The sequence below is a fragment of the Lissotriton helveticus genome, chromosome 11 (genome assembly GCF_964261635.1).
Source record: "Lissotriton helveticus chromosome 11, aLisHel1.1, whole genome shotgun sequence".
Taxonomy (NCBI): domain Eukaryota; kingdom Metazoa; phylum Chordata; class Amphibia; order Caudata; family Salamandridae; genus Lissotriton; species Lissotriton helveticus.
This window is the reverse complement of record NC_136072.1, coordinates 650,887,781-650,899,975: the sequence shown is the minus strand read 5'-3', so window position 1 is coordinate 650,899,975 and position 12,195 is coordinate 650,887,781. Positions and strand designations below refer to the sequence as shown.

Below are 12,195 nucleotides of genomic sequence, written 5' to 3'. Positions count from 1 at the left end.
AGTTTTTCAAGTTTGGTACAAGATCAGTTGAACTAAGTCTTAGGGTTGGTAAAGTAATGTAGTTTGTCACACAATCAAGTTTTCAAAATCAGGTATTAAAGTTGGATGGCTACACTCAAAAACAAAGACAGGGATTGCTAAGCAATCAAGGGCTGAGAGGTCTGCAACGAAGTACAGAGGGCGACTGGTGTTATAAAAAACAGATAGGTGAAGGTAGTTACTGAAGCAAGATATTTAGGTCTGGTATGAGGGGAGCAATGATTCGCATACAGACATGGACGGTGCCAGCAACAGGATTGGGGTACTAATAGAGAAAACACGTGTCAAGGGGTAACATATTACCCGAGGATTAAAATGTAGGATGGGTATGTCAGTAAGGTGGGGAAAAAGGGGTGTAGATTAGATATTTAAAATGTGAGCACGTATGAATAGTTAATACAGGAACAGAAAGGCCGCGACCTAAATGACAAGAAATATTTCCCTAGATTATTTGATATTTTCAAACAGTATGAACATTTCTGATTTGAAACATAGACACTGCACTTACCAGGACTGTATTCTTTGGTGCTTGACACGACTAGGCCTCTACTCAATTTTTTTTTCTAAAGCAGCCATGTGTTTTCATTCTTATTGTTACATTTGCTCACCCTGTGCTGACTTTGTGCTCTCTAGGGACACAATGCCCCACACATGTTTGAGGGTACACAATTCCCCAACCCTGCAAAGGTGCTTTATCTGGCAGGATAGCATCAAAACTGTAGCAACTATTACTGGCTAAATATTTTCTTTAATTTCCGTCTTTACAGCTATCAGTATGCTATGGGTTCTTTAGGTGATACAAGGAAGTTTAAGTAAGGTTATTTGCTGGCTGGGTAAGATCAGGCTGGGTAAGATTACGGTGATGCTAACTGGGTGAACTGATAGGACATTGAAACGCAAAGGAAAACAGAAACATATACTAATCATGTTTTCATACATTTAGAGATTTGCATCTAAATTGTAAGAAACTGGACCCAAAATGATCTATCATAGCCCGGGAGAATCATTAAGAGAAACATGAATATAGGTTTGTGTGCTAAAAAACCACTAATATTTAACTGTACCGGATTTGAATCCACATTTCCCATTGTCCTACATCCAGTTAGTTCCGCATCGCCAAATTCACCCTCGGATTATTAACCTGGGTTCACCAAAAACACAGGGTGCTGGAACTGCATTTTTCAAGACGATTTATAATCCGATTTAAACTGTATGCATTCTTATGCGTTTATGAATTGCAGTAAAATAATTTATTGGGTCTAGACAGCTCCCACAATCTCATAAAAACAAATCAAGCTGGTTATCACATTATTCTTTAACAGATGTTTTTTTTTTTAAACTTGTTGGAACGTTAGAATATTCATGTGTCCCGTAATGTTTAGCCTTCAAAAAGAAGCACACAGGCTCAGATTTAAGATGAATTTTAATGGGCAGCTTGCAAAAAAATATATATATTTGTGGCAGTTAGGGAAACATCCTTTGCAACGCAACTTTTACCACGCAGTGCCTTTACAACGCAGGTTTTACAATGAAAACCATTACAACGCATTGCGCTGGGGGGCGCTCTAGGATAGGGAATAGATTTAATTTACTATCCAACACCTTCCCTAGTGTCCACGGGGACTGGAGTTGGAATAGTAAATTAAACTATTCACTATCCAGCACCCCAAAGCGCTATGCGTTGTAATGGTATGCGTTGTAAAAACCACGTTGTAAAAGCATGCGTGGTAAAATCATGCGTTGTAACGTCATACATCGGCAGTTAGGATGTCCGGAAAAAAAATATAATGGCTGGGGCACAGAAACTGGGAGGGAAAATCGTCTCACTTTGAATTCAGAGAAACAACCACAATTTACAGCCCTGTTAACAGAAAAGCGTATAGCTAGTTAAAACACCACCACTCAGATATATGTTTCAGATATACAAAACTGTCCTAGAGCCAGTAACTACAATTGGACAAGTGGAAGCCTACAAGAAATGGGGGCCTGCTCAATGGGAGGTAACTAGCAGCGAAAAAGGAGGGGAAAATATAAACAATAAGCATGTAGAAGCAAGGATTTTTAAAGGACACTGGCAGTGATATATGGAAGCAGGGGGTGGGCTGTAAGCCCACAACACAGAATACAACATGTCTTGTAGAGACAGCACAAGCGTTGTCTAGGATCGACCTAATAATGTCTAGCATTGTGGAATGTGTCCCCCTCTCACAGGACTTCCCAGACAATTGAGTACTAAATTGGTAGACATTGCCCCCTTGTTCACATGGATTTTCCCAGGCAATAGAGTTTGCTATTAATAGATTGACTATGTAACAATTCCCCCTCCCCTGCTCACTTAAGCACTCCCACTTAATGTTGATCTCTAACTGCTGTTCCCTATACTACTAGCCTATGCAGAATGTTGCCTTTTCACCTGGAAAAATGTATTTGTAAATCCTAGGCCACACCTTATGTCTATGGGATTTGAGGCCCTCCTTTTAGTATTACAATCCTGACAAAACGTGCCTGTTTGGTAAGTCATGATAAAAAAAGTATAGGAATCCGAGGTGTATCGCTTGTTGTAATGTTAGCAGTCTAGTGGTTGTGGGTGGAGCCAGGGGGTGGACAGGAAGAGGAGGGGACGGACGAGGGGAGCACAGTTAGAGTAGGGACATGGTGAAAGCAGGTTGTTGACAATAAAGCTCCAACAGTATATTGAAGTGTGTTTGTGGTTATTAGTAGCAGGATGCTACAACTGGCGACGAGGGTGGGATGAGACAACCCACAACCCACAGCACGTCGTGAAGCACATGTCCCTGGGCAGCGCTGAAGAAAACGCCGTCAAGCGAAGCCTAGCTGCCGCCTAAGAAGCGAGGCCAGCAGCCGGTGACCCTGCTCCTCCAAGAGACCAGGAGGAAGCCGAGAAGGGGCCGCATGACCGAGCGCTGAACCGCTCGAGGAAAAGGAAAGGAACCGATCGTGTCAAAGCACACCTCACGCTGGAAGCGTGCGCCCTGAGTGAGTGGCGAAGCTGCAGTAATAAGGGGCCCACTCCGACCCTGTGTGGCGCTCACAAGCAAGCAGGAAGCACCCCAGGACATCGAACGTCGTCTGGGAGAGTCAGCTGCCAAGCGCCGTTGAGAACGCTGAGATCGGGGCTTGAACCGTCCCGACGGAGGAAAACCTCACGCCCGATGCGTGAGGTATAGCAGGTGATCGGCGAGAAAGTGCGGGAACCGGCAGAGAGAAGCGGGAGCCCACCCCAACCTCACCTGGTACCAGCAGTAGCCAAGAAAAGACATCCTGGCCAGCGCTGTGGCCTGAAATCTGAAATCAATTGCTGGTGAGTCCAGAGCAAGTGGGAACTGAACGAGCAGAAAGAGAGAGCCTCGTGTGTGTGACTGCAGGAACGGCGGCCATTTTGAAGTCAGGCGGTTGTCAGGACAGACCCCTTGACATCATAGAGCGGCCATTTTGAAGTCAGGCATTAAGCAAGAAACAAACATTGGCAGCAGAAAGAAACAAGCATTGGCAAGGAAACAAGCATTGGCGTCAGATAATAAACAAGCATTGGCAAAGAAACAAGCGTTGGCGTCAGATAATAAACAAACATTGGCCAAGAAACAAGCATTGGCAACAGAAAATAAACAAGCATTGGCCAAGAAACAAGCATTGGCAACAGAAAATAAACAAGCACCAGTGAAACCAAGAGATCGTGACAAAGACACAAACAAGCACTACAAAGATGTCCAATGATGATGGCAATCAGCAGCCAGTGGCCGATGTTAGACCTAAAGCTCCGGGTGGATCACACCTGCGAGCACCCGAACCTATCCAAGTGACCACTGGGGGAACCATGGGTCCTAAATGGCAAGAATGGTTAGAAGAATTTGAGGATTACATCGAAGGATCAGAAGTGATCGTGGACAAAAAGAAGTTGATTGCCCTGCGCAACCTGGCGGGGTGGGAGATAGTCAAAATAATCAAAGATCTTCCTGCCACGGAAGCGGACACCTATGACAAAGTGCGAGACGCACTAAATAAAAGATTTCTTCACAAAAAGAACGTCGACTATGAACGACATACATTCCACTCGGCTCGTCAAGGAAAGGAGGAACCAATGAGCACCTTCATGATGCACCTGAGGAGACTAGCCAAGCACTGTGCATTTGATAATTTCTCGACAGATGCTGCAATAAAGTCGCAAATAATTGACGGATGTCACTCTGACCAACTGAGGAGGCGGTTACTAAGGAAGGAACATAGCCTAGACGATATAGAAGAAATGACACGAGTCTTTGATCAGGCGGAAGAGTATGCAGCCGACATCGAAACAGGTCATAAAGGAAGCCGCGAACAAGTGCGACGTGTACATGCTAAAAGTGACCATCGAAGGAGTTCGAGAGACAGACAATGGAGGTCACGCCCGTCCTCTCGTCAAGAGCAGTCAAGAAACCAGCGGCGGGAACCATGGAAGAAAGAGAGAAGACCCGAGAACGTGAGGAAATGCTTTAGTTGCTGGTATGACTACCCCCTTGTAGACAGTTGCCCTGCCATGGGTCAGAGATGTCGGAAGTGCGGCAGAACTAACCATTTTGAAGCAATGTGTGGGGAATACCACAAAGAGAGACGAAGTGGAGCCACCAAGACAGCTCAGCCCGAAACAAGAAGAGGTACCTCGAGAGTGTCCCGATCCAACACCCGAAGACACCATGCACGAGCGGTCCAAGAACAAATTGAGCAGTCGTCTGGGTCGTCACACTCCAGCCGGGAGTCACGTCGGTCCAGGTGGGAGCGGAGGTCACCGTGCAAGGAATCTCGACCCTCATCCAGAGACTCAACATATACCATTGAATATCTGAACTTGGCCGTAGATCCCGACCAATTTAAGACGTATCCTCGGCTAGACATTAAAGTTGGGAATCATGATACAAAGTTTGTACTAGACTCGGGTGCATCCCTGAACTATATTCCAGTTACCGAATATGAAAGAATGAGTCTGCGTCCCCCTCTGTCCTTTGCACCAGTCAGAGTTTTCACATGGATGGCTAAGAAGCCACTTCCCTGCCTAGGGAAGTTCTCGACGACTCTTAAACATGAGGACACAACCATCTCGGCAGTCATCCACGTTATCAAAGGCCCAGAAGCGGACTGTCTGCTGAGCCTACCGACAGCTGAACGCCTTCACCTAGTGGAAATTCTCTTCAAGGTCAGCGGAAACCAAGATGTGACCCGTCAGTTCCCCAGACTATTTCAAGGGCTAGGCAAGTTAAAGGACTGTCAGGTGCGGTTGCATATCAATGAACAAGTCAGACCCGTTGCTCAACATCCTCGATGGGTACCGTTCCATCTACAGACCGCCGTGGAAGAAGAAATCCAGGACTTGCTAGCCGCTGACATCATTGAGCGCACCGAGGGCCCAACACCATGGGTGTCCCCAGTAGTTATCGTCCCCAAAAAGGGCACAGCCAACAAAGTCAGACTTTGTGTGGACATGCGCCTGCCCAACACTGCAATCGAAAGAGAACGACATCCGGGACCACATTTGAGCGATATGATCTCAGCTCTCAACGGGGCAAAGGTGTTTTCCAAGTTGGACTTAAATAAAGGATACCACCAACTAGAACTAGAGGCCAAGTCAAGATACATCACCACGTTTGCAACCCATCTGGGGTTGTTCAGATATAAGAGACTCAGTTTTGGAGTCTCTTCAGCAGCTGAAATATTTCAAGAAGCTATTCGACAAGTTATCCAGAACATTCCCAACACGCTCAACTATAGTGATGACATCCTTGTATATGGTTCTGATCTACGAGAACATGATATTGCACTCAATCGTGTCTGTCACGCACTACTGGAGGCAAACCTGACTCTAAACAGAGAGAAATGTGAATTTTACCAAGACACATTGAAATTCTTTGGTCATATCTTCTCAGGCGCTGGCATGAAACCTGATCCTGACAAAATTGGGACTCTGAACAACACCAAGAGTCCCCAGGACGTCAGTGAGCTTAGGTCATTTCTTGGGATGGCCAGTTATTGTGCTCGGTATATCAGGGACTATGCAACAATCAGCCATCCCCTCCGCCTTTTGACCAAACAAGGCCAACCATTTGAATGGACTCCCCAATGCGAGAAATCATTCAAGGAGATCAAGAAGGCAGTGGCATCTGCGGATCACCTGTCATATTTTAACCCACAAAGAAAGACTGAGATAACTGTGGACGCTAGCTCCGTCGGGCTTGGAGCCATCCTGGCGCAGTATGACAACGACTCAGATCCACGTCGAATCATTGCATATGCGAGTCGTAGTTTGACTGACCCGGAGCGGGCATACTCGCAGCCCGAGAAAGAAAGTCTTGCCGTAATGTGGGCATGTGAACATTTTCATGTTTTCATATATGGTAAAAACTTTACTTTAATTACAGACCACCAAGCTCGCGTCACCATTTATGGAAACCCACGATCCAAGATGCCCCCTAGAATCGAGAGGTGGGGCCTAAGGCTACAGGAATACACATTTACTATCATCCACAAGCCGGGGAAGTCAGAAAACCCGGCTGACTACATGTCCAGACACCCACTTGCATCGTCAGTCTCTAAGTCCTCCATTGCGGAAGAGTACATACATTTTGTGACTGACCAAGCTCTACCTCCCGCTATCCCAATGGACACCATCCGAGAGAGTACTGCCAAAGATGTTGTCCTGCAGAAGGTCCTGCGCAAGATTCGGCACAATAAGTGGAGACATGATTCTAAGGATGAAGAGACTGATCCTATCATCAAACAAGAAATGCAAGTTTTCCAACACGTGTGCAGCGAATTGTCAGCCACCACCGATGGCATACTGCTGCGAGACCAGCGAATTGTGATTCCCACTCAACTACGACAAGGAGTAGTTGCCCTTGCCCATGAAGGACATCGGGGCATTGTGTCAACCAAACGTGCATTAAGAGGGCGAGTGTGGTTTCCATATCTCGACCAAATGGTGGAAACCACTTTGAAGGACTGTCACCTTTGTCAACTCACAAGCAAAAGGGATCCTCCAGCACCACTACACATGACCCCTCTACCACCGGGGGTGTGGCAAGAAATTGCTATTGATTTTTATGGACCCCTGTCATCGGGCAAATATGTGCTAGCCATCATTGATGAGCATTCTCGATATCCTATTGCGTACTTTGTATCATCTACAAACGCCGCGAGTACTCTCAAAGTACTTGATGAAGTTTTTGCGGCCTGGGGTGTTCCCTCAAAAGTGAAGACAGACAACGGACCCCCATTTAATGGACAAGACTTTGCAGCATTTGCTAAACATCTGGACTTCCATCATCGCAAGATCACACCCCTCTGGCCACAGGCCAATGGAACCATTGAAAGATTCATGGCCACGCTTAAAAAGACTTTTCAACATGCGACCGCGGAGGGAAAGGACTTACAAGTGGCATTCAATGAAGTCCTTCGTGCTTACCAGACAACTCCTCATGCGACCACGGGGCAATGCCCGGCGACACTCATGCTGGTACGTCCCATGAGGAACCGTATTCCAATGTGGGAAGGGGCTTTGCGTCCATCCCTGTCATCTACTCGAGACCTTCAAGAAATGAGGGAAACCGACATGCGCCGGAAAGACAAAATGAAGTCATATGCAGATCAACGGAGAAGATCCAGGTCACTCTCGCTACAGGAACGAGACCATGTGCTCGTCCGGCAAGAGCAGGAGAGAAAAACCGACTGCCCATTCAAGGATGAACCGTTAGTGATTACGAAAAGGAAAGGAACTATGTTGACTGCAGAATCAGAGCAGCGGCGAATCACGAGAAATATCTCGCACTTCAAGAAATTGCCACAAGACACCACTGGAACCCTACCGAGTGAAATGGACACTCCTAGTTCTGAAGAACCACGGTCAGTTGGTTGCGAAAACACTGGTTCAATCGATGAGACACGGAACAATACGAGTCCGAGAGCCAAGTCGCCACGACCCCATCGTGTCACACGGCCACCCAAAAGACTTATCGAAGAAATGGACTAATTAGTCAGTGCGTTTATTTGTTTTGTTACAAAAGGGGGAGATGTTGTAATGTTAGCAGTCTAGTGGTTGTGGGTGGAGCCAGGGGGTGGACAGGAAGAGGAGGGGACGGACGAGGGGAGCACAGTTAGAGTAGGGACATGGTGAAAGCAGGTTGTTGAGAATAAAGCTCCAACAGTATATTGAAGTGTGTTTGTGGTTATTAGTAGCAGGATGCTACATCGCTGTTTTCCAAAGGCAGCAGTTCTACAGATATTTTGAGAAGGTGTAGTACTTTCTAAGTATTCATTTTGTAGGAGTCCCTTGGTAAACAGGGATTGCACTGGTGAGTGCCTTGCCGGTGTCACATGATCAAATGCCACACTTTTGAGAGCAATGTGTACATCATCCTACCGGTAACTTTAGCTGGGAGTGCTAATATGTCGAAAAGGGAGGGAAATAACTGCAGATTTCTCTTAGTAACAGGAAGGCAAGTTCATGGACAGGACAGAAAGGACTTTGCTGTAGGTATACTGAGAGATACTGTGCGATTGGCAGGTACATTGATGGGCATGCCTTAAGTGTGTGCTGGACACAATATTCTGAGAGGGTGAATTAGCCCATAAGTCCCAGAATGTGTAGAATAATGTAAACTGTTCTGTCCTTCAGAATGTGACAGGCCATGCACAGAGTCTAAGAGCTGTACAGTTGAGCATGGAACTCACACTGAGTCAAATTAGTCACCATAGAGGGCCACCATCCTGTGAATGTCTGTCCATCACCTTTTGGCTTTAGAATCTTGCTAGGAGTCTTCAACATCTAATCATGCTGTTGGATTCAATGGGAGAGTCATACCTTTGTTTTGCACAAACAGATCCTGTACAATACACCCATGGAACTGCCTCTCAGTGCTCTTAGACCTCTGATGTGTTTCAGTTTAGGAAAACAACAGGGGGTGAATGTGGATTGTCTGGGGAACCTGGCAGGAGGTATCGCATAAGGAATTTGTGTGACATCTTGATATAACCCATTTACATCTGAGGAAGCCACTACTGTGTGGGTAGATTTGATTCTCAGAAGTGAGTTGGTAACATGGCTTCAAACTAGGTGAAAAATGTACCATGCAACAAAATAATTTGTCACATCAGATCTTTCTGTGTGTGTTTATTCAGCCCGGCGATAGTAGCTAGAACAAAATATCAGACGGTTGCATTTCAGTTGCGTATGGTTTAAAGAGATCCTCACACTGAACACTCAGCACTGCACACACCTATCCCCAATCAGCCTACTGCTTCTGCGACCATTGATAGTGGACAAAGATCCACACTGTTCATATATATTATGTATATATTCATATATATTCACTAAAAAGCAAAAGGCAAATTTCAAATAAAACCTAACAGTTTAAAATTAACAAGAACGAAATTTACCAGTTATATTTTACTGGCCTAACTAGAACCTGTGCCCCCACCATGCCCAATGTTGTCATCAATGATGTAATTTCAGATGTTATCAGTATTGTCCTTAATGATGTCATTAAAATGTTATAAGTAATGCAATTTGTGAGACCTTATGCAGAGCATAGTGTGGAGCAAGAGTTTTTCGGCAAATAGGGGCATTACACAACCAGCTCTATATGATATGAAATACATTATTTTTGTGCATAGAAATAATCATCTTTTTTTCATTCGCAGTTTCTTGTTTATGCGTGCTACTTTGCAATTATCGCAGGGATTTTCCTACTTAGGAGCACATACATCATCATAACAACTATGTGTAAAAGGAAAAACCAACAGCGAACAGATGATCCACCACAAAACACTGAGAACCAAGCACCTGTGGAGCCAGGTGAAACTCACATGGACACACACATGTAGCTGTGTACAGTAGTGCCACGCAACATGCTATCTGATTGCTCAGTGCAATGCTACAAACAGCAGTCAGGCCGATCGTTAACTCTGAAATGTTTATCACGTCACCCACAGACTCAAAGAGATCCATTGGCTTCCTATGAATGCAAGGATCAAATATAAATTGTATTGCCTTACATCCATTAGTATTCAACACAACAATCATCCTCCCTCCTCCATGCTGCTCTCCAGCTCCGGTGGACTAAGAAGACTGAGACGCCAGACCTCCCTACCACTGCAGTCTGCATGATTCAGAACATCACTTTCCTAAAGGCAATCCTTCACCTGTGCTGCTGTTATGGCTACATGGAACTCTTCACATCTCAGCATCAGAACTGAACCCACCCTTTTTGCTTTCATAAAACACATAGAAAGTCAACTCTTTCCTCTCTTCCTCTATTAAATTCCCTACCAGAAACCCAATCTTGTTTCATGCAATGGCTCCTGATTTTTCTATCTCATTCTTAACATATTATTTCTTTTTCAGTTCCTTACAGTTGTATCTGTTATGGAATTTGCATTTGTAACTATGAAATTCCTGATTTACATGTACAACTTTCAAACTCTGCAGAGATCTCCCTGCTCCCCACCTTTTTACAGGAGAAATATATGCAAGCATTTGCAAGACAACCTGCAGAGGGTCGGTGGCTCTGCTTCAGGCCATGATTCAAATACTGAATAGGCATGAATGGAAGAGGATGCCAACTTTATACACCAGACTTAGAAACAAATAGGGTTTTGGATCCTACGTCTACCCAGCCCGGATCTCAACAACAGGGTAAACAGAACAAAGTGGCTGGATAGGAAATGAATTTTTCCTATCCAGCAACTTTCTACACCAATACCACCTCGAGGGACAGCGATACTACTACTGTTTGACCCCCACCATCCACCTCTTCCCCTTTTCAGGTCTCACAGTAGGTGTCCCTTGTGAAGTCACAGAACAGGTCAGAACATGCAGCCAATTTACTCGAGCACTCTGATATAGCTGCTAGGAGAAAAGCTTCTTATTCCTTGATATCAAAAGTTAATGTTATAAATAATTTTCTATAGTCCTCTTAGATAAAAGGTAGTCTTTCTTTATTTTGGATTGGCATAGCGCTAGTGTAGCAATGAAAGGGCATAGTTAGAGAAGTAGATTTAGTACACACTACTGCATAATAGGGTGAGTTTCATAAGTGTGAGTAATCAGTATTTTCTGGAATGGTATGGGTGTAGGATATGGAATGGCAAGGCATAGTAATAACTTATATGTTAAAAAATAGGATACGTTTAGTATTAGGTATTTATTTCAATAACGAGATAGATAGATATCAAAGAAAATTTTATTTTGATAGTGCTAATAAAAAAATAAAACAATGCATACTAAAATGCATCTCAATACATGTGTATTTAATTGGTAATTATAGAAGTAATAAGCCAAGAAGAGCATTGAAAATCCGTCCTACTATTTTTGAGCTTGTTCTACCTGTGGATTTTCAACTTTATCGCTTGACCCTTCATCTGCCCAGTTTTTTTTAGGCGTGGGCATATGATGCAGTATTGCCACATTGTGCAGCTTGGAGCACAGGATTTTGATGTGACACACTTTGTTTGCTGCATTGGCTAGTGCATCAACACGTTGCTTGATAAATATCCTCGTAGCCACAAAATGGTGTACTGCCATCTTTGAGAGTGGTGGAATGGCAGTCCATATTCCAATGTTATGCTCAAATCAATTCCCAATTGCATTTAATAAAATGTGGATGGTGTTCATGTCAAGCCAATAGTTTGTTAGAATGTATTCCCTGGCCAAATCAATGAATTCAGACATGTTCTATCCAGTCTGGGTCTTCATCTACGCTAACTGAGTAGTTGAGATCCTTGTTGTTGCGGTTCTAGCTATAACCGGTCGCTCGTACCATGCATAACCAGTCGTTAAGGGTTGCATTCCAGCCCATCGTTCTTATGCCCAACAAGCCACCTCAGTTTGGACCCAACCATATACAAATCAGTCTTGACCATACTCTGGGCCAGTGGTTAGACTTATTGCAAGCATCCTCTCATCATATTTTGTGTGTTTCATAATGATGCACTCTAAGTGGCCAAGGTTGTTCCTAGACGTAGGTCCTGTGCTCAATGTGCGACTGGAAACAACTGGAACCAAAGTACACCCAACTAAAGAACCCCAATCAGGGGGAAACTGGCTTGGATTGCTTATATTCCTGTTTCTATTGAAGCAGAGTCAAGACTGACTTGCATATGGGTGGGTCCATG

At 44.6% G+C, this 12,195-nt stretch overlaps 1 protein-coding gene across 2 annotated transcripts in view; it reads left to right on the top strand.

Annotated features, from left to right (window-relative positions):
- LOC144791735 (thiamine transporter 2-like) overlaps positions 1–10,530 on the top strand; it is a 381,748-nt gene extending 371,218 nt beyond the window's left edge. The window contains exon 6 of one of the 2 annotated variants that reach the window (XM_078666502.1): positions 9,724–10,530. In XM_078666502.1, the coding sequence (XP_078522628.1) occupies positions 9,724–9,906 (183 nt within the window). In that variant the 3' untranslated portion in view covers positions 9,907–10,530. The remainder of the gene's footprint in view (positions 1–9,723) is intronic. The other variant, XM_078666503.1, reaches the window with a different exon arrangement.
- The last annotated feature ends 1,665 nt before the right edge of the window (positions 10,531–12,195 follow it).